The sequence below is a fragment of the Macadamia integrifolia genome, chromosome 7, assembly GCF_013358625.1.
Source record: "Macadamia integrifolia cultivar HAES 741 chromosome 7, SCU_Mint_v3, whole genome shotgun sequence".
NCBI classification, from domain to species: Eukaryota; Viridiplantae; Streptophyta; class Magnoliopsida; order Proteales; family Proteaceae; genus Macadamia; species Macadamia integrifolia.
In genome coordinates this window covers 35,873,590-35,895,650 of record NC_056563.1, presented here as the reverse complement: position 1 = coordinate 35,895,650, position 22,061 = coordinate 35,873,590, and the positions used below count along the sequence as shown (strand labels likewise).

Genomic DNA, 22,061 nt, shown 5'->3' with positions numbered 1-22,061 from the left:
GGATCACTTAGGGCCCTCAAGAATGACTAAGAAGCTCAATGTAATGGTTGAGGGGTATTCTTGTAATTTCAAAAACAATTTCAAGAGCTTAAAAGAGAGAAAAATAAATAGTAGGGTCAAATTGGAATAGAAAAATAAGAGGGGGGCATTCTGGAATTACTAAAGGAGGTTTTATTAGAACACAGGTTTAGGTCATAGGGGCTTAAGTGTAAAATCAAACAAGTATCTCTAAAATAAAACACGATTCTATTGGGGTTGTCTTCAACCTCTAGACAACTATCAAGAGAGGCGGCAGAATAGGGAAACAGAAACAGAAGGAGAACATCGTTGATACCTGTCGACTGAGTCCGATATTCTAGGCAAAGCTTCGCCACAACCTGCTCTTCCAACAGCTCTATGTTCAGCTTGGAGTAGTATGCAACAAAGAGATCGAAGGACCTGAACCAGATCTGGGTAGTAGAATCAGTATGTCGCAAGGGAGATTTCAGCAGCAGCTTCAAAAGGCCTTCCAGTCCTCCATTCTCCTGGTCGAGTCTCTCTTAGGTCCTCCAATAGTCACCCAGAAGTGTGGCTGCAACTGGCCACAGGCTTGGTAGAAACAGAGGACAAATAGCAGGTCAAAACCCTAGCAGAAAACCAACGTCGATCAGGGAAAACAAGCTGTCTTCAGGTCCTCAAACTTGTTGCTGATGTGTGGATCTTCAATAGGTCTTCCACAACACTCGAATGGGTGTTCAGTATTCAAAACAAAGTGATGAAAGGGGGAAAACAGAATTCGAGGGGGAAAAAAAAAGAAGAAAATAGCAAAGATAAAGAGAGCGATGGATAGGAGATATTAGAAAAGGGGGAGAAAACAGAATTCGAGGGGGAAAAAAAAAAAGAAAATAGCAGAGATAAAGAGAGCGATGGATAGGAGATATTAGAAAAGGGGGAGAAAGAAAGCATCCACGGCAGCCATCGACTTCAACCAAAACATATTGTCTCAAATTCAATCAAATCTAACCACTGAGTTCATCCATTACATGACTAATATAAAGGAAAAATCAAACAATTAATGGAAACTATTCTAAAATTAGAAGCTAGCTAATTTTAAAAAGAAATTATTTCTAAAACAAAAGAAAATCAAATCAAAATATTTTTTTTTCCCTAAGTCCATCATGCAACTGCATCACTCCTACCTGCCCAAAATTAAGCAAAAGTTGGATGTAGGTTGAGCTTGCAACTCTCAAATCTAATCAAACACATGCCAATTGGGATAATTCATGGGATTCTGGATGGACCCATACCAGTACCAACGATGCCAATCCTGGAATTGGCCCGTTTAACCAAACCAAACCAAACCAAACCTAAGTCCCAATCCTGATCAGTAACAGGACATATGGTTCCGGTTCCTAAACTGTTCTAGGAAGTAGGAACTATAGAAAAGGGAGAAGAACTTTAATATTTTACAATGGAATAGTTCCACTACTAGTGTTAAAAATATTTTCACTATCATGAGATCTGAGCTATCCCTTACTTTAGATAGCAACTTGGAATAACCACGATGGAATTTTATGGTTTTCATTCAAATTCCCTAAGATCACATGTAAGCTTCTCAAAACGACAACTAAAAGTTAATGATGACCAAATAAACATGCCCAAATATGGTTTTAATGCCATCACCGAACAAGTTTATCGAAATAGAAACCAAAGTAGCACTTTAGTAATAAAAGATTAACAGTAGCATTAAAGACCGACCTCAAGGTCAAGGCCCCAGAAACAGAAAGATAAAACTTTCAAATACAAATAATCAAGTCCAATCAAAGGAAACGAAGAAAAGAAAGAAAGGAGAAGAAATCCAGCAACAGATCATTAAATATGTGACTTTAATGTGTTCAATGCACAAACTTAAATCCATCGGTAGCGACAAACATGATCAAAGGCTATGTATTAACATTTGATAAAAGGATAAAAAATTCATATCACCAGAGAACAGCCAGAAAAATAAATTGCAACAGGCAGAATCGATACCTGATGATTAAAATGAAATCAGAAAAGAAAGAGAGAGAGAGATCAGGGAGGAACGATACCTAACGCCAGCATCACCAACGATCCCAATCGCCATTCCAGCAGAGAGTCCAGCGAGACCACAAGCAAGACCAGAAGAAAGGTGTGCGTAACCATCAAAAAGGTAATATGATTTGGCCTTGGGGTTTATTCCAGTACTTATGATGACGGCAATAATTAGGCCATAAATACCTAAAACTCCGGCCATAACGACAGGAACGATCGATTTCATCACAAGCTCTGGCCTCATAACACCCATGGAGGCCACACCAACACCACTCTTTGCGGTTCCATAAGCAGCTCCCATACCTGTGACAGCAATCAAAACCTCAGATCCACATCAAAAACTTAGAGAAGCAAAATCCAAATCCACAAAAGGGTATAAGACCAAGGAAAAAGATTTGAGAGTGTGATCTAGTATCAGGATTAAGGTTTGCTTACAGGAGAAAACTAGGGCAGCTGCAGCGCCGAGGAAGCCGAAGAATGGAGCAGTTTCATCGCCGCTAAAGGTAGACGACATTTTTACTGCGTCAGGATTTAAATAAACTACGATCAGATCTGAGAATTGTTGAACTCTCTTTAGTCCGCAGAGAATTGACGCAAGATCCTTCTTCCTCCTCTGTGTAGAGTTCTATATCATCGCTCACGAGACGATCGACCCCTCGAATATTATTATATCACACTTCCTTCACCCTTTCGAAAGCAAATATCTATATAAAACCGACAAACCGGATCGGTGATTCGACCGGGACCGATCCTGATTCCAGCCATTTCACACCGGAAAAAAAAATTATAAAAAACATACATTACCAATTTTTATTTAAATAAAACAATCATCGACTGGGACCGATCCTGATTCCAGCCATTTCACACCGAAAAAAATAAAAAAATTGTAAAAAACATACATTAACAATTTTTATTTTAGTAAAACAATGAGAATAAAAAAATATATTTTACACCTATTTTTGTGCTATGGTCACTGTTTACAAAAATTGACATCCGTCGTGATTGATCCTATTTTTAAACATTTCGGAGCAGCCGATTTTAGAGTTTTTAATATTAGATCATTAGGTTCTCATATTTAAGATACCAATTCTAGGGTTTTTATAACTGATTTTGATCATCCTTTATGACTCAAATCCTCTACGGTGAGTAATGAACAGCAATAAAGATCCAACAGTTAGGAAGACCCGAACATGCACCCCAACAGGCCAAGAGAAATAGGAACACTGATGATAACCCCTTAATATCATTACTCAAGACGTAAAGAAACTGCTTGGTATACCATTGCTATAAAGTGTTTAAAGAAAACCTAGGCTAAGTGAGTTTCCCTATGTAAGTTGTGAGAATAATGAAGAATTTAAAGTTCAATCATAAAATCACATCACAAGTAAAAAAAAAAAATTAAAAAATCTTCATTCAATAATGGTGAAGAACTTGAAGATCAAATCCAATTATTCTCCACTCGCTAAGATTAGTACTCTGGCAACGAAGGGAACCCACTTCCTAAACATATATCTATATAGGGATCAGGGTCCTTTGTAATACGGTACATCCAAAGGCTGAGAACCCTCAAACAAGCAACTGAAGGTGCTCCCAATCCTTGGATCTGCACTACATGATGTAATGCGCTACAAAGGATCTACACACATTTACCATCGCCAATTCTGGGGTAGTCCAATGTGCCAACACAATATTCTGTTACATGTTGACTTTGTCAAATTTATGGCTGAACCTGCTCAATCAACGGCCATTCTTTGGACAAGTGAAGCACATACCAACCAACCAATCTCAAAGATCATATAGACTGGCTGGGATTCTCAGGTTATATATAGATACATGAGGGAAAGCTCTCAGATATGCCATGTTTGTTAGATCCAACGATGGTTGTGACACCCCACAGTTTTTGTACAAAACGCTGAAATTGAAGTTCCGAACATAGCAAGATTCGGGTTCCAAGTCTATTCACAACAGGAAGTACACCCTTCCAGACTCTTGGAACAAAACTAAAGCTCCTCTAAACAAAACAGACACAGACTTCATTAAATTTCAATATGAGCACCCAAAACAAATAAATAAGCATCAGGCCTCACCATCTAAAGAAGACATCTCCATACCAAGAAGAATGATGATGAAAAGCTGCACCACAATGTCACGACGAGGTACCATGACCATGAGGCCCTTCTTCTTTGGGGGTTGGTGGGGAGGGATGGTTAGGTGGTCTAATGGTTAAGCCTTCAATTTCAATTTAACATAAAAATGAAATAAATAAATAAATAGATGAAAATACAACCCCTGAGTTCGAATATAGGATCTGATACATTTTCCTCGTCTATAATTAAAAAAAATACAGTTTGAATTCGCTGGGACATTATTTTTAGTAGAACATAAAGACTACATGTAGTGATCAATTCAATGTCTTTCCCATATCCGGGAAACAGTTAAAATGAGAAAATCAAAATGTGCAGCAATGTCTTGCTGGTGATAGCTAGCTTACCAGCATCAAAACTGTCGAGCAACGAAGAATAGGCACCAGTGAGATTGAGGTAGAAAATATGATCATCCATGCAATCTGTCCAAAGAAGAAAATGAAGAAGCAAAAGCAACAAATAGTCTTCTAGTCTGGCAGCCAATTAATGCAGATCATTCCTTCTATAACCAGAAACAATGTTACAAAGACTACTGAAATTTAGACCCGTCTACATAGGGCACAAGAAAGAACATGTTAAATTGTTAACAGAAACTTTTACCCCTAAAAAAAAATTGTTAAAAGGAAGGTTGTTTATGTCAGAAACAATTTTGAGCTGTACAAAAATTAAATTAAAAAATGGGAGAGAAAATATCTAACTCTAGTCTGAGAATCCCCTAGATAAAAAATAGGGTTCAATCTTGTCTCAAAAAAAAAAAACTTCTGATGGGTATAAAAACTGCTGCTGCCAGTAATCCAACGTTTCTCGGACTAGAGCTTGATATTGGTGTACACGGTAGGCGTCTAGTGCTCAACCTTTCACCTTCATGCTGTAGACGACTCTGGCCAAAGTTGCAAGTGACCAAAGTTCTGCACATAATGAAAGGACCTACCAATGCTGCATGAATGGGCAATAGGCATAGAATCTCGAAGAAACAGGCCCTTCCCCCATTTTCAAGTTGCACAGCAGTTAATGGATCGTTGTTGACTAGTCAAGGGCAGATTATATACAGCATCTTAAGCACATGTCCATCTGCTGTTGCAATCTAGTGCCCACCCCCACACACACCCCACTCTCTTCCAACAAATGTCACGTTCAAGCGGTTGAGAAGGAACGGAGGGCACACCTTGATGTATCAGGGAAAAGGGTGCCCATATACCATCGGCAATCCCCAATTAATCCTCAGACTTTCATGATTTTGCAACTTTGTTCATCGCCATATGCCTCTCAATCAACTTGTCCACAAAGGGACGAATCTGCAATTTCATAAATAGAACATATTGACATGCTCGCACCCAAAGAGAGAATCCAGTAGGGGTCTAGAAATTATTTTCAGCATAATAGAACATACAAAACCAAAAAGGGGAAAGGCAAGAGAAATAATGAGCCCCATTTAAATCAAAATAACCACAGAAACATATTAAAAGGATACCTTGTTCCTCCTCTTTAAGTCGAGGAACTCAGAAACGGTCATTGCTTTCTCTGCATCTGTTGTCTGCTCCATAACCTGACCAGACCAAAGAAAAAATTAACATGAGGGCGAAATAGGCAATTAAAACCCCCCCATGTTAGGGACAAAAATATCATCCAGAGGCATCCAAGAAAAGATAATAGCTAGTACAATGGTCATCAACAGAACCTTAGTTGCACTTTTCTTCATTATTGACTTGTAACCTTCCTTATCAAGCTTCCTTGCTTTGTATAGAGGCATGAGCAATGATGCCACATAATCAGCAACAGCCTGTTTAATACGCTCCACTCCTCTTCGCTGATTTTCCACCAACAGCTTGTTTTCGGAGAGTTGTGAAACAGAGCTTTCTTCTGCCTGTCTCTCATGCTTTTCAGTGTGCAGTTTTGTTGCTGTGTTTGAGTCCTCCTCATCTCTAACCTGTCCAGTTGAATGATAGAAATCCAAATCAGCAGCTGCTGCTTGGGACTGCCACCTCTCGATGGCAAGATAGTCCTTCACCCCTCCACCACCAGCAGTGTCAACCCATGCCTTTGTAAAGCTACTATCGATGGCTACACTTTCCCCCGAATGCTCTCTGAGATTCAGTTGATATGCAACCTCATTTGAGTAGCTCATTTGTGTATAGTTGTCACCTGACATTTTCGAACTGTCAAGGTTGGCACAGGTGGCAGAGAAATCCACAGACCAGTTCCTAACTCTGCAATTCCTAGAGTCTATTTCTGATATACAATCTTGCCTTCCCAAAACATCCCCTGACCACTTTTTTCTCCTAAGATCCGAGTCATCCATTTGGGCATATTGTTCACGCCTAGCAAATTTGTGAAATGACGGTATCTTCGGAAGCTCACGTAATGCGCTGCAGTCTGCTTCTGAAGACGCATATGCCTGCGAAATACTGCAACACTTAATTTCGAAGACAAATATAACACATGTCCACAGTGAAAGTAACTGAGAGGACAGAAAATGAATTTGAAAAGAGAGGATCAAATAGTGTGTATTAGGGTACTGGGAAGTCATATACACCACTGTTGTAACTATAATAGCAACACAACCAGCACACAAGGTTGCATCCAAACCACCAAGGCCAATCTTGTACACAAATTATAAAGGTGATATCTTAGGAACATATCAACATAATCAGATAATAAGGACCATCTCATCCAATGCATTAAAAAAGAAAAAAAAAACACACACACACACAAAAGGAACCAAGCTAGTGATTAGTGATCCAAATAATAATCCCTTATACCAAGGGATGTTTAACATGGGTGCCATATTCTCAAAAAATTGGGCCTTCAGAGAAACAAACAATATTCATAAATTACCATTTATACTACTTTGTATGTAGGACACAATGGAGAAAAGGAAAACCAGACCTTTGCAGCTTCAAGAGCAGCAGCACGAGCAGCTTCAGCAGCTGCAAAGGCAGCAGCTTCTTCTTCAGACATGGCAACACAGCTTTCCCCCACCTTAGGATCCAACCGCTGTACAACACCTTCTGATCGTGATGAAACCTCTGATTTTGAGTCAGTAACTGTTTCCAATTTGGATGGTTTGCAGTTCATCTTCTTATTGTTCTTACTATTTACATTGGAAAGAGAATGACTTCCTCCTGACGAAGGAACCTCAATGGCCCCTCTATCATCAGCTGTGCCATGAGTATTGCATAAAGGTGGTTTCCCTGAACTTGAGTCTTTTGATGACTTTGCCTTTGATGAATCCAGAGCAGTTGCTTGCCTCAGCAATTTCAATCCGCCATTAGCAGCCTTTTCCTTGCGGAACACTTCAATCCATAAGCTGACCAACTGACTTGCCACAGCACGAATGTCACGGCTAGTATGTACACAGACTTTCTCCTTCACAGTCCTTCCTATACCTAAACCAGCAAAAGGGATAGCAAAAGATCTTATTAAGTTGCCATAAGTATTCCCAGTATCGATAAAATTAAAATACACTGTTTTAGAGACTCTGGGTGGGAGAGGAGAACTACAATGCAGTATTCAAAATGGCTGTGTTCCCTAAACACTTCTGACCCATGTAAACACCAACAGCACCAACTCAGGGTGTGAGAGAGAATACGTGCTCTGTGTGTGTGTGTATGTGTGTGTGTGTGTGTGTGTGTGAGAGAGAGAGAGAGAGAGAGACAGACAGACAGACAGACAGAGACACAGACAGAGACAGAGAGAGGAAGAAGAAGAAGAAGCAAAAATAGGGAGCCAAAATTGCTGAAGGAATTTAAGCAGAAGTGCTCCTGTTCGATTTCGTTATCCACACCCATATCCATTTAACATAGTGAAAGAACAATATATTGGTCTAAAGAAGATAAAGCAGTCAAACACTCGAACCAAGAGCCCAATGCTTAGTTTTCATGTTTCACCTAAACAAAATAACTATAAACACACTTACCCGATAAACGGACAGCAAGTAGATCAGTCGACACAAGCACAAGCAGACGAACACAATGTCGCAGCAGTTGGGTTCCATCTTTTCCCATCGAATCCTGTTGTAATTGAGAGAACATTGGCTCAGAAATTTTTATTTTGCAGAAGAAAGCATCAACAAAGAGTGGAAAAAGAAGAAGGAAGAGAAGACGAGAAAAGGGGAGGGGAGCATAGGTGCAATACTAAATACTCCAACTAGACTCAATCATACAATAAACAATAGCAAAAAATATGGATAACAACCTACCAGTATCCATGAGTTGAGTGTGCTAAGTCCTTCTTTAATCCCAGCAAAGGACTTCAGAACTTCAACGGGAAGATTCAATAATTCCTTGGCCAACCGTAAACGTCCTGCATTAGTCTTGGCATTAAAGAACATATCCTTAAGCAAAGACTCCTTGGTCAACATCTGAGCTCCATCCAATGAGCTCTTGTATACGACACCAGAGGGTTCCACTGCATCAAGTCTCCTCAGCATATCTTTAACTTCATTTCCTTTACTCTCTGACTGTCTCTGTGAAGCTTCCATTTCTGCCACTTCCGCTGTATGATCATTTCCAGTGCTCAGGATGTCGATTATGCGTACGGCCTCACGTAAGCCACTCAACATAGCACCACCAACGGTGTCTGGATGCTCCTTGCAGGTAGCTTCGCCAGCGAAAAATAAACAGTTCCCAACAGGCCTACCCAACACATCATAATCCTCCCCTGATGACCCTATAGCAACATAGGAATAAGCGCCACGGCTAAAAGGATCCTTGCCCCAATTTGTCACAACCGATGCAACTGGATCAGGTACTTTGGCCTCCCCAAAAAGTCTTCGGAGAACCATAACAGCATGATTAACATGATCATATGAGCTCACATCTCGACCATCTAATGCTGCCTTACCAACCACAAGGACTATAAGAACAGGAGCTCCAACTGTCTTCTTCACATTCCAGAACATAAAGCTTTGACCCCTTCGATCTGTTTCCTCAGCGGTTGCTCCAAAGTAATCAACAGAATCATCCCAAAAGACTTTTGGAAATTCTAAGACCACTTTGTTAAGGACACCAAAACCAAGCTTTTGAATGGAAGATTTCTTCCAATCTGGCAGGGCTGGAGAAAATTTTATGGTATCTGCTTTTAAGCACCCCAAAGGCACAGTGATCAAAACTGCATCCCCTACAAACTCCCTACCATTTGAGGTGGATACTTTAACTTTACTCCACTTTTCACTATCTTCTCTTGAGTCTCTTGTCCTATAAGAGATTTCCTTCACAACATGATTCAAGAGAATATCGACCCCTTTCCCTAAAGATTCAATGACAGTGCTGTAACCCCCTTTGATCATACAATGTGCCCCTCCAAATCCTCCATAAACATCATCCTGATTCCAGTGAGGAAGAGACACTGCCTTGAGCAGAGCAGCACAACCATACTCCAAGTTGGCGAAGTGCCAATCCATTACTCTCCTCTCAAGAGGACTCAAAATCTCATCTTTAGACTTGAATTTATCCGGGTGGTCATTAGTAAAACAGCATCTTCCATTTTCAGTGGAAGCATTCACTGAAGTATGCAACTCAAGATTTTCAGCATCTGAAACTGGTCGAGCCATACGGCGCCTCCTTAGGGCATATTCTAACCCATCCTCAAGTGACATCTGCGTTGCGAGCTCACCCTTCTGATCAACAAGAACTAGCATGTCATCAAGTAGGCTGTTAAACTCTGCTTCAAGGGCTTCATCCAAATCTGCAGGTACTTTCTGACCTGTTACAATATCATAAAGTGGGCAGTCGCTATTCAATACAGTCAACTCAAGGCCCAACTGAGTACAGATCAACGAGGATGGATCTGGTCTTCTTTCAGTAGCCACATCAGCCTCAACACCAGTAATAATGCTGGCCCCAAGATCCACAGGGACAGAAAGAGATGAACGGTCCGTATAAACACGACCCCCCATCCTATTTCTAGCTTCAAGCACTGTAACAGAGAAGCCTTGGCGCTGCAAATGACGAGCTGCAGTCAAGCCAGCAGGGCCAGCTCCCACAACAATGATTCTCTTGCAAGATTCTGAATCACATTGCATGCCATCATTTACCTCTACAGGGTGGATTACAGCAGATTTAACCCCAGATGAGTCCCTTAACAGCTCTGTAGCTAAAATAGAATCTGGTCCACCATCCACTATATCACAAGATGTATCAAAACTCACAGCATCAACACAACCATTCGCATTGTCATTATCAATAAGGTGTTCTTCTGACTCCAGATTAGATAATTCATGTCCCATGGTTGGCACATGCGGCTTTCCAATGTCGGTGGCTTCTGAGATCAGTTTTGCATCGTCAAGTAACACATTATTCTTCAACTCGCTGAGATTTTCAGAACACTTAAGCTGACCAAGAATGAAGGCGACTCCATCCTCTGAATCAGCAACCTGAGCCCCAAGCCTTTCATCCGGTATCTTTTCTTCTGAAAGTTTATAACGGGCATTAGCATGAGGGTCAGCTTTACCCTTTTCAGAAGCAATTCCGACATTGATATAACCCTGTTCAAGACTTGTCAGTGCTTGCAACTAAGCCAGAAGACTACAAAAGATGAGAATCAATACCCCTAAAACAGTTTAAGTTCAATCAAAGACCATTGAGAGGCTTAAGCATGAGAAAGAGACCAAAAGAAGCAGGAAAAAAAAAAGTAGCAATATAATCACCATATTAAAACTCACCAAATCCAATCCATATTCATGAATTATTAAAAACATAAAATAAATAAAAAAGACCATTAACAAAGCAATAAACTTACATTCTGGTCCAAAAATGAATATATTTCCCTAATGAGAGATGCACGCGGCGTCTCATCCTTGGAAGGAACATCAGTAACTCCACAGTCTATAAGAGGCAAGATGCGACTCATATCTTTGCTCCAAAGGCCTAAGATTAGATTCCTGCCGAACAATGATTTGTTGATCAAACTACAGATCAGAAATTTAAAGTACACCATATATAGTCTTGATGTCTCAACCATCAACATGCATTTCTCAATAAACATCTAACGAAGTGAAGTTTCCATGATTCTCGCCAACTTCCATCAATAAAATCATCGCAAGTGCATCAACAGTTCTTAATGTTGATGCATTTCATGTTAACCCATGCATTTGACCTAGTTTATATACACCTATACATGCGTACTTCATGCATTTGCATGTTAATGCATAAGTTTGACCTAGTTTATATCATTCATACACGCATTCTTACATTACCTACTTTTTTTAATAAATTTGCAGTACCTAATTTATCTGAAAAACATGGACATTTCACTCTTCAATTTCAACCACACATGTGAATTTTGAAGCAAAAGGGGAAGAAAATGAATTAGTCAACCACAAGCAAGAGCAAGGGCAACCCGCTCCCGCTACTGCAAGGTCTGAGAGGGGCAAGTGTACGCAGCCTTACCCCCTGCTTCGCAGAAGAGGCTGTTTCAAAGTTTTGAACCTGTGACCAACATGTTGCAATAGTGCAACTTAACCGTTACTAAATGAATTAGTCAACCACTATAATTAAAAAATCTCAAATCTTCTAGAAGGATACTGTTTAGTCAATGGTCTTTCGCCATATAGCTTACTCAAATAAACAATTGTGTTTTTAGGCTTCTAATAGCATCTCTTACGTAATGCCCAGAGCCTACCAATGTCTTAGATCTCCCTAGGGGATAATGGTGTTGTGCTAGATACAAGCATGGAGGAACCTTTTTTTTTTAGTCCTTATTTGTCCTTTTTTATATCAATCGTAACGAGTGACTAACAGTCTCTTTTAGGCATAATTCATAATTCCCTATTTCTGTATAGCCACCATAATACATTACTCCCTAATTTTGTATGGCCACCAAATCCTTCTCTTTAACCAGAATGTCGACTGTTTGATGCGATCCCAGGGTCAAAAATGCAAGTTGGGTCACCATGGGCCCACCCAAGTGTAAACTAACCAATAGTAGAAAGGCAATGCCAAAACTGTAAATATATTAACGTTGCAAAGGGTGAGTGAACAACCAGAATCCTAAAGGGTAACTTAATAGTTAGATCAGGGGAAGGGATTAGAAGGGAATTAAAGTTAAAAGGCTAAGGAAAAACTTGGAGTCAAAAGTAATTAAAGGACAAAGGAAGATTAGGGATAAAAGGGAGGGTATTTCTGGAAATAAGGTCATAAAGTGTTAAATAAAATACAACTTGAAGTCATATTCTACCTTCGAATGAGTACCCAGGACGGAAAACCAGAATCTTTTTCGAGTGAAGGAACACCCTTATATGAAACCCAACCAACCTGAAATTTTAAAAGGGCACTCTTAACCCACTGTTTTCTTTTATCGATTCATCAAACAACTAGTTCTCAGGTCCAAAGTCAACAAGAAATTCCACAAACCTTGCCTGACGGTAATGGTATATCCAGCTGAGATTCCAGATCTATTTCTTATAGCAGGGTGGATATTAGGTGCTGAAGTTCCAAGGGGTGAATCATCCTATGGTAAGGTGTTTATTCCCACAACCTGAGAGGGAAAGGAAAAATATTAAAGGGGTTCAATGCAACTACGTGTGTGGTCGCCGGTAACGTCAAACAGAACAGGGAGGGAAAAAGAAGGAAAATAAAGGAGAAACAGGAGAATGAAGAAGAAGAAAGGTCTTGCAGGTGGAGGGGAGCGAAAGAAGAAGAGATGAGAGGGGGGAGAAAAGGGACGACAGCCAAGCTGCCAAGCCACGCAGGTGCACACTCAACCAAGAAAAAACTCATTTTCAAACTCTAATCTGAAACTCCACCGTAGGTACAAGCTATATAAAAAAAGAAACCCAACTAATTAAGGAAACAAGTTGATGCGGATCCAGGTTCCAAGAACAGGAATCGGATCGCTTAGGGCCCACAATAAAGTAATAAATTCAAAATATAAGGAGTAATGGCAGTTTTGTAATTAACTGAAACTAAAGGGAGGTGGCAGTTTAGTAATTACAAGTAACCCAGAAAGGATTGGCAGACTTGTAAATAAAAGGGATCTTAAAAGGATGAAAGGAGGTTAACGTAACTGATGGGATATGAAGGGGATTAGAATTATTGACCAGGGGTAGTCTTGGAAGCAATTATTGGGCATGGGTAAGTAGTAAATAAAGGTGGAATGGAAGGGGTATTAATATGGAGGTAAAACAAAAGAGGGACTTTTACACAAAAGAACAAATACTAAAGGACAAAAATCAAGGGGTTTGAGGGGTATAATGGGAAAAACCAAGTTAAAGGGTTTTAAACCACAACTCACGAGTCTTTCTTCTTCTTCCTTGGACAACCAGCAGGGACGGAAGAATCCAGCAGCTTGCTGGGGCTAAATCTCCTTCAAATCCCCTCTATTAGGCCTGAGATTCCAGGCGATGATGCTTCACTAAAGGGCCTCTTGATTTCAGATGGGAAATACCTCAGAACAACAATGCAAAAAGGGGTTGTAATGCCTACAAACAGATCTGGCGGTAGGTTTAGGTAACCTAAGTTGCAGGTTTTTGTTTCTCACAGCAGGAGTCACCTTCAGGCCTGATATTCAAGGGTTAGAGTCGCCTTGGGAAGGGCTTCCTTCAACCAAAAGCTCAGTCCAGCAACCGTAAAGGAGAAAGAGGTCGATCCTTTAAACTGGGGTTGTGACTACCGCCCAGAACAAGGAAACGATAACAGCAACAGAGAATAGGAGTAATAGGAAGGAGAAAAAAAAAGATAAGAAGGGAAAAGAGAATAGTTTAGAGAGGGACCTTCGGAGAAAGAGAACAAGAGATAAGTAGCCCACAGCAGCCATAATTTCATCCAAAATCTAATTTCAGTTTCATTCAATTCTAAAAACTGAGTTCTTCTCCATTACAGGGCTATTTAAAGAAAAAACAATGACATAATTTTGGAAGCTAATTAAAAATGGAAACTAAACCTAGATAGCAACTAAAATAAAAATCAAATCTAAATAAAAGACTGTTAATCTAATCTCTAACCAATAAAGGAAGTAAATAAAAATCAAGTCAAAAGATAGCAACTAATTCCATCGCCAAACTGCATCAACTCTCCTGGTCTTAAAAGAACTCGACTCTGTCGAGTTAGGTCGTGCTCCCAAGATACCCTTGTAAGTTGCTCGCTGATGAGGTGGCACGTATCTCGAAACAGAAGATGGAGAACATAACACCAAGAGGCGGGAGAATAGGTCGACGTATCACTGGAGCAGGAGTCAGTCGACGACGTGGCATGTCTGATAATGCATGTGGCCTCATTAAGTACATACAACCTCCTTGCTTCACCTTGATGGTGTTCCGTGCGCCATCATAGAGAATGCCTGCATGTCGCTGCCAAAGTCGCCCTAGAAGAATGTCGCAATGTGCCAATGGGGTGACCAAGCAAGTCACATGGTACTGTAGTGGCCCAAACTGTAAGTGTACTCGAACAACTGCAGTGGCCTCTTCTCGAGCTGTGGGTCCAAAACCTTGCACGTGAATCTTCTTAAAAAACTGCTTTTGTGGAAGGTTGTGTGCTCGAACAAATTCAGCAGATGTAAAATTTGCTTCTGCCCCAGTATCAACAACTGCATGAACATCAATAGGGTTAGAGCCGTGTAGGAGAGTACCCTTCTGTCTGAAGAGAGGAGCCTTATCAACTAGTCTATTCGAAAAAGATGAAAGGCTAGCTGAATGAGCTTCTACATCCTCATCTTCATCAGTAACAATATCATCGTCCTTGAGGGGATAAGGATATAAATGAGATTCATCTTCACTCTTCTCTGTCGGCTACTTCTCTGCTACGTTCACAGAACGAGTCATGTTGGGACACTTGTTGGATTAGTGACCCTTCTCACCACAACTATAGCATATGATATTCTTCACCCCAACACTATCCTTGTTGAACTCTAACATTTTCTCTTCAACTCTGCGAGCTTTAGGCTTCTTTTCCTCCATACGTGGTGGAGATCTATAAACTGAAGAAGTCTTGAGCATACCCTTCCAATAAATGGACTTCTCTTTAGCTATCTTGGCATGAGCCACTGCCACATCAACAGACCTGAAATCAGTGTTAGCCAACTCAAGTCGAATCTCAATACTTAACCCACTGATATATCGCATCACCTATTGTTGGTCTGTTTCCTAAAGTCAACACCTTAAAGACAGTTTGTGAAATTCGAGGGTGTAGGAATCCACATTTTTGTTCCCTTGTTGCAAGTTAAGTAATTTATGGAACATTACTTTTTCATAATTAAGAGGAACAAATTTTTCAGTCAGGATTTGCTTCATGACCTCCCAATTGGTAACGGGTCCAAGTCTTCTAACAAACCTTGCATGTAATACATCATCCCACCATGAACAATACCCAATAAACTTGGTGATGATGAATTCACACTTCTTCACGTTTAGAAGAGATTTATACGCAAAAATTCTCTCCACTTTGGTAAGCCAATCAAGAAATTCCTCAGGTCCCTTTTCACCACTAAACTCCGGAACCTCAACTTTGATGCCATAATCTCTGTCAGAAAATTGCCGGGTAACATCCTGGGGAACAACTGGATCAAGTTGCTGCCTCTGAGGTGTATCTTCGATCCATAAAGTGTTGAGCTGAGGAGGTAATGTAGAGGATCCTTCTTCAACTCGCTTGTCGGACCTCTTCATAAATTCATAAAGGCAATCATCTCTTCCATAAATTTGTCAAACTTAGCTTCAGTCCTCTCAAGCCTAGCATCAGTATTATGTTGGTTCTCGGCTAACTCACGATACAATTTGTGCAACTCAGCATTGGTGACGTGACTTGCCATGGATAGAAAATTGCAGGAAAATTTGCTCTGATACCACTTGATGCGGATCCAGGTTCCAAGAACAAGAATCGGATCACTTAGGGCCCACAATAAAGTAGTAAATTCAAAATATAAGGAGTAATGGCAGTTCTGTAATTAAATGAAACTAAAGGGAGGTGGCAGTTTAGTAATTACAAGAAACCTAAAAAGGATTGGCAGACTTGTAAATAAAAGGGATCTTAAAAGGATGAAAGGAGGTTAAAGTAACTGATGGGATATGAAGGGGATTAGAATTATTGACCAGGGGTAGTCTTGGAAGCAATTATTGGGCATGGGTAAGTAGTAAATAAAGGTGGAATGGAAAGGGTATTAATATAGAGGTAAAACAAAAGAGGGACTTTTACACAAAAGAACAAATACTAAAGGACAAAAATTAAGGGGTTTGAGGGGTATAATGGGAAAAACCAAGTTAAAGGGCTTTAAACCACAACTCACGAGTCTTTCTTCTTCTTCCTTGGACAACCAGCAGGGGCGGAAGAATCCAGCAGCTTGTTGGGGCTAAATCTCCTTCAAATCCCCTCTATTAGGCCTGAGATTCCAGGCGATGATGCTTCACTAAAGGGCCTCTTGATTTCAGATGGGAAATACCTCAGAACAACAATGCAAACAGGGGCTGTAATGCCTACAAACAGATCTGGCGGTAGGTTTAGGTAACCTAAGTTGCAGGTTTTTGTTTCTCACAGCAGGAGTCACCTTCAGGCCTGATATTCAAGGGTTAGAGTCGCCTTGGGAAGGGCTTCCTTCAACCAAAAGCTCAGTCCAGCAACCTTAAAGGAAAAAGAGGTCGATCCTTTAAACTGGGGCTGTGACTACCGCCCAGAACAAGGAAACGATAACAGCAACAGAGAATAGGAGTAGTAGGAAGGAAAAAAAAAAAGGATAAGAAGGGAAAAGAGAATAGTTTAGAGAGGGACCTTCAGAGAAAGAGAACAAGAGATAAGCAGCCCACGGCAGCCATAATTTCATCCAAAATCTAATTTCAGTTTCATTCAATTCTAAAAACTAAACTCTTCTCCATTACAGAGCTATTTAAAGAAAAAATAATGACATAATTTTGGAAGCTAATTAAAAATCGAAACTAAACCTAGATAGCAACTAAAATCAAATCAAATCTTAAAAAAAGATTGTTAATCTAATCTCTAACCAAGAAAGGAAGTAAATAAAAATCAAGTCAAAAGATAGCAACTAATTCCATCGCCGAGCTGCATTACAAGTCAAATAAGGAAACTGGAAAATACAACCTAATCTCCCATGTATCTACTAATCTTGTCTAAAATTCCCTAAAATGAAAGATTACAAGATAATTTAAAATAAACAAAATTAAACTTATAGGGATCTGGTTCATCTTGGTCTGGATGGCCAGACTGGTTAAGTAGGTTCAACCATGAATCTGCATCAATGTTATCCTCTTTCAACATAGTTATTAAATATCCAAAATAAGACAAATATAATGATCAGGATTACGTGGGAAAAGCTAATGCAAGGCATGTCATCTCCTACTCAGTCAATAGAGAAGCTAAAAGGATAAAATAAAAATAAATTAAGCCAACCATGATTGATGTAGATCAAAGATTGAAGACGAAGACAAAAACAAGAGTCAGAAAACACTGTTCACATGGACAGTAATTTGGGGTCAATATCTTATATTCTAGTTTCTGTTTTCTTAGTGAGCAAGTTAGTCAAGTTAGATTCCTATTTTGTTAGTCAAAGAAGTTTCTATTTTGTAACTTAGGTTAGTTTCCTTTTTATCATTAGTTGTTAGTTTCTAATTTACTCTTACTTGGTTAGCAAGTTAGAAGTTAAATTAGAAGGTTTTATTTTCAGCTTTAGTTTCCTTTTTTATTATGTCTTTGTGTCCAAGCAATGTAAGCCTATTTAAAGCCCATCAATTATAATGAGAAGACAGATTTGAGTTAAACAAAAAAAGATCGCTTATGCTATTGTGCTGTGGGATGCAGTTTGGTGAGATGCCCAAAACCTAACCTTCTACTTCCCCCTTCTCAACCCTCCATCGAATTCTCTTTCTTTTCTTATTTTCTTTTTATTTGTTTTCTGTGAGAGAGTGTTTGAAAGCTAGAACCAAGCCTTTTGGAGAGCATCTTCTCTATTCAGACAGAATTTCAGATCCTGCCTGGGATTAGGATCACTTGTGATTCTAGTTTTACATTAATGATATTGACAATGCATCCTACCACTACTAACAAGGTAAAATAGCATATAAAGTGACTTAAGCCGCAGTAAATAAAATTCCACGTCAGCAGAAGTAGAGCAGCACTATTAACACTTCAATTCTTCCAGACACTACATTGAACCTTTTGCCCAGCCACAAGACAGATGAATTGTTTGGAGCAAAAATTGGCTGTAAAAATCACTGCCCTAAAATTGAAAGCAATAAAGAAGGAAATTTGCTTGTCTGAATAACAAAAAATCATAATCCCAACAAACTTGAAAGATGTAAAACAACTACAACACAATAAGCAAAACCTCAAGAGTAAAATGGCTTTAGATATGAGAGAAGATAATAAACCTGCATTCCAGGTACTCTTGAAGCCCACCTCTGCGTCTTAGGACCTCCCTGAATTTAATTTTCTCAACTGGACCAGCTGCACGAGCTTTCAACCCTGCTGCCACCACTGCCACTCCACTGTCAGCCTCTGAAACGTTAAGTGAAGGTGAACTGGACTTGTCTTTGATTCTAGATGGCTGATCACCATCAAGAACACGATCATTTTCGAAAAAACCTTGCTCACACATAAGAACCTGCCAATCATTATCCCCTTCATAAGTCATATCCCTATGCCTACGCTTTTTAATCTTGCGTATGGCCCTCTGCTGCAGTGTAAGTTTCTTATCCTTGTTTTTGGGAACAGGTGCTACTTCTGCATCATCTAGATATATCTCATGTGGATGCATGGATGCAGAACAGGTTCCCTTGGCTTCTTCCTTTACACAGAGAGAATCTTTATTTGGAACATTTATCACTTTTAAGGCATCATCTAAATGTTGAGTTTTCTTCTCAACACAGGTATCAGAACCAACCATAGGCCCATCAGAGAATGGATTTATAGTGGCTGGCATTTCCTCCTTGTGATTCACAGCAAGGGAAGAATCGGATTTTGTAACCACATCAAGAAGCAGAGAAAACGGACCTAACCCACAATCAGATCTAGAGGTTTCTTCTGTGCGCATAGAGATGGAATCATGGCAGCAGTCCACAGACGTATACAGAGCTTGATTTGGAGCATCATAATGTCTGTGTGTTCCTTCTTTCCTCATTGAACCAGAAGCAGAGGAAGATGGATGGAGTTGAACAAGCTGGTCTTTTGAAAACTCATCAGGAAATTCTTCAGGCCTGTATTGAGGTTTTGGGATGTCCCCCAACTTCCTTAAGGAACTCAACAAATTTTCACTGGGTGGCTGTAATAGTTCAGTAGATCTCATCATTTCCCCATTCTGAGTTTTGCAGGGTGCAGAAGATAACTTTTCACTGCGATCACTTAATTCATTGAAGGTACTTCCAGAAAGCTGGTTCAAACAATTACTATGTTCCATGGTGTTCTCTTTACATGTTTCCTCCAATGACCTTTTCAACCGATCATCTGTAGAACAAGAAACTATAGTTTCTTTTACTGGCGTTTGAAGGGAAAGAGAACAAGCTTCCTGGACTGCACTTGAGTGGCATATTTCTGGAACACCACCAGCCAACTGATCATACTCATCATCAGACCCAGCGGCTTTTTGAGTTGTCTTTAGGACATCAGAAGTTCCATCCAAAGCTGCATCCAATTTGAGGCTCAATTCAGCAGACCTTGAAGCAACAGATGATGGAAGATCTTCGGGAATGTTTGACCGTTCAGCATCAAACACACTATTCTTCTCCATCAGTTTTGAGTTAGACTCGATGCTTGATTTTCCAACAATGTCATGCACCCAAGCACCGTGTTTCCCCTCTGAACACTGCTTTAACGCACCCTGCAACCTCTGAGTTTCCTCCATAAGATTTTGGAGGGAAGCAGTGCAAGACTCTTGGACATTGCTACATTCTTCAGAAGCACCGCAAGAAAGTTGTTTTGACTTATCATGCTTCCCAGGGGTCTCTCTATCACCTTCCAAGTAATGGACTGTCAAAGGCTTTTCTTCAACATGTTTCACTGATTGACATTCTGGAGGGGATGTATAATATTTAATATCACTACATCTCACTATGTCAATCTCAGGGGCAGAAGCAAGCTCTTGAGCTAAACAAGATGATGAGTCCTCTTGCATTGACTCATTAGATACACTTGTACAGGCACCAGATCTCTGAATTTCCAGAGTCTCCTTTTGAACAACTGGATCTATTTGACTACTCATAGAAACCATGTCAATCCCGCTGTCATCTTTGGCCATTTTCCTGGTTGACTTTGTACTTGAATTGGACCGTGATCTCCTGGTAATCATGGATAAAACACCCTCTGAAAGCTCAGGGCCTTGAATCAAGTCATCACCAGAAGCTTTAGTTTCCTCTCTATGTTTCGAAATAGAAGAAGACCGAGCTTTCCTGACTGAAGCAGACTGCGACTTCCTAACAAATGCAGAAAGTGAAACTTCTACGTTTCCATCACAGGAATGAGTGGAACCTTCATCTTGGTTCTTTACTCTATCCTTCTTTGGAATTGAAACAACCCTAGATCTTTTACCATGGCTTTTTGACCTATTCTCCAACCCCTCATTCAAAGGCAAATCCAAGTCATCAAAACCAGTTGTCAGGCTTTGTTCGACCAGCTTCTCCAGTGATTTTGCTTCTACAGATTCATCCTTCAAGGGCTTGAGAGAAGATTGACCCAGCTTCACCCCCACTCTCAAAACAGAATCCTTTCCCCTTACCCTAACAGATCCACCATTTTTCCCCATCTTCGGACCCTTCAACTTCTTCCTGAAATTAGCCAATGTATCGTCCATCTCGCCAAAATCAACACCTTCAACCATGGACTTCTCTGCCCTAACCTCTACCTGTCCAACCTCCCCGCCATTTAATCCAGGCTTTGCCCTTTTAGGGTTCCGAGGCCTCTTCTGTTTAAAAAGAGACCCAATGGGTTCATCATCGTCATCTGAATCGACTCGAACTTCAATACTCTTGGATCTCCTCTTCGAACCAGATTTACTTCCTTCTCCATCCATATTGTTATCCCCTGCCCTAGCTATAGAAGATAGCGACTCTCCTTCCAACCTTAACGCACCACTGAAGTCCGACACAACATGCAACCCTTCTGCTGATTCAGAACACAATCCCTCACCTATCATCCCTTCCTTAGAAGACAGATTACCTTCATCGTTCATACGGTTTTTTTTCTTCGACCACACAAAAGAACCAATACAAACCATCAAACATATACCAATATCTTAACGCGCATCACAAAGATATAATAAGCGAACTAAAATAATCAAAATAGATCCTCCAAAACACTCAGTTCTCCATGCAAGTGCTGTCGAGGGTTTCTCTTCTACTGTAAACAAAATTGAAAATTTTTTATTGAAAAAACAAATAAACGAAGAAGAACAAAAAGAGAACCGAAGGTTCCGTTTCAGTTATGCTTGAGCAGAAGAGATTTGAATAGACGCACCTGTGTGTGTCCAAGCGTTGAAGCTCCGGTAATGGTGTCGTACATGGATCTGTCGAAACCGAAGAAGTGCGCACGTTAGCCTATCCCACGGCTATTGAAAATGGTTTTGGCCTAGCCGGTCTAAATGATGAGCTCAGAAACAAAATTTGGATGGGCTTACTCGCGCGAAGTACTCCTTGAGCTTACTTTTGTTTCCAGGAGTTCTGTAGATGGTGGTTCCTATTTATCTCCTCTTACTCTGCAAATGCTTACTCCTTTGGACTGAGTGCAATAAGTATTTCTATCCATTTATTTATTTATACGTGTATGTGTGCGTAGGAAAATGTTTTCCACAATGCCAGAGTGGGAAACTCCCTCGCAGTCTCAATCCTTCGTGATCATCCCTGACACTCTCTCTCCTCTACCCTTACTGGGAAATTATGACCCAATGTCGTTCCTCTGTGATCGTCCCTGACACTCTCTCTCCTTTACCCTTACTGCCAAA

General features: G+C 40.2%; 2 protein-coding genes across 4 annotated transcripts in view; both read right to left on the bottom strand.

The window, feature by feature from the left end:
- LOC122084298 (V-type proton ATPase 16 kDa proteolipid subunit) overlaps positions 1-2,733 on the bottom strand; it is an 11,935-nt gene extending 9,202 nt beyond the window's left edge. Inside the window, exons 1-2 of the mRNA XM_042652428.1 lie at positions 2,488-2,733; positions 2,070-2,355 (exon numbers count right to left, since the gene is read on the bottom strand). Of these exons, the coding sequence (XP_042508362.1) occupies positions 2,070-2,355; positions 2,488-2,566 (365 nt within the window). The 5' untranslated portion in view covers positions 2,567-2,733. The remainder of the gene's footprint in view (positions 1-2,069; positions 2,356-2,487) is intronic.
- Positions 2,734-4,669: 1,936 nt separating this feature from the next.
- LOC122084042 (lysine-specific histone demethylase 1 homolog 3-like) lies at positions 4,670-21,827 on the bottom strand. 3 transcript variants are annotated; one of them, XM_042652039.1, is made up of 9 exons: positions 21,578-21,827; positions 18,502-21,460; positions 10,935-11,076; positions 8,395-10,680; positions 8,113-8,206; positions 7,083-7,582; positions 5,875-6,591; positions 5,668-5,742; positions 4,670-5,491 (listed from the first exon to the last, which is right to left on the bottom strand). In XM_042652039.1, exons 2-9 carry the CDS (start codon positions 21,336-21,338, stop codon positions 5,426-5,428), a joined length of 6,717 nt encoding a protein of 2,238 aa, XP_042507973.1. In that variant the 5' UTR covers positions 21,339-21,460; positions 21,578-21,827; the 3' UTR covers positions 4,670-5,425. The 3 variants fall into 3 exon arrangements, with proteins under 3 accessions (XP_042507973.1, XP_042507974.1, XP_042507972.1); XM_042652040.1 differs by having other exon boundaries at positions 18,502-21,457; XM_042652038.1 differs by having other exon boundaries at positions 18,502-21,305.
- Between the last annotated feature and the right edge of the window lie 234 nt (positions 21,828-22,061).

Coding starts and splice junctions, on each gene's coding strand:
- LOC122084042 (XM_042652038.1), bottom strand. CDS start 21,622: ATGTACGACACCATTACCGGAGCTTCAACGCTTGGACACACACAG. Junction 11,077..18,501: donor CAAGAGTACCTGGAATGCAG/GTTTATTATCTT, acceptor ATTGTTCGGCAG/GAATCTAATCTTAGGCCTTT. Junction 7,583..8,112: donor ACTTGCTGTCCGTTTATCGG/GTAAGTGTGTTT, acceptor TTGCTGGTTTAG/GTATAGGAAGGACTGTGAAG.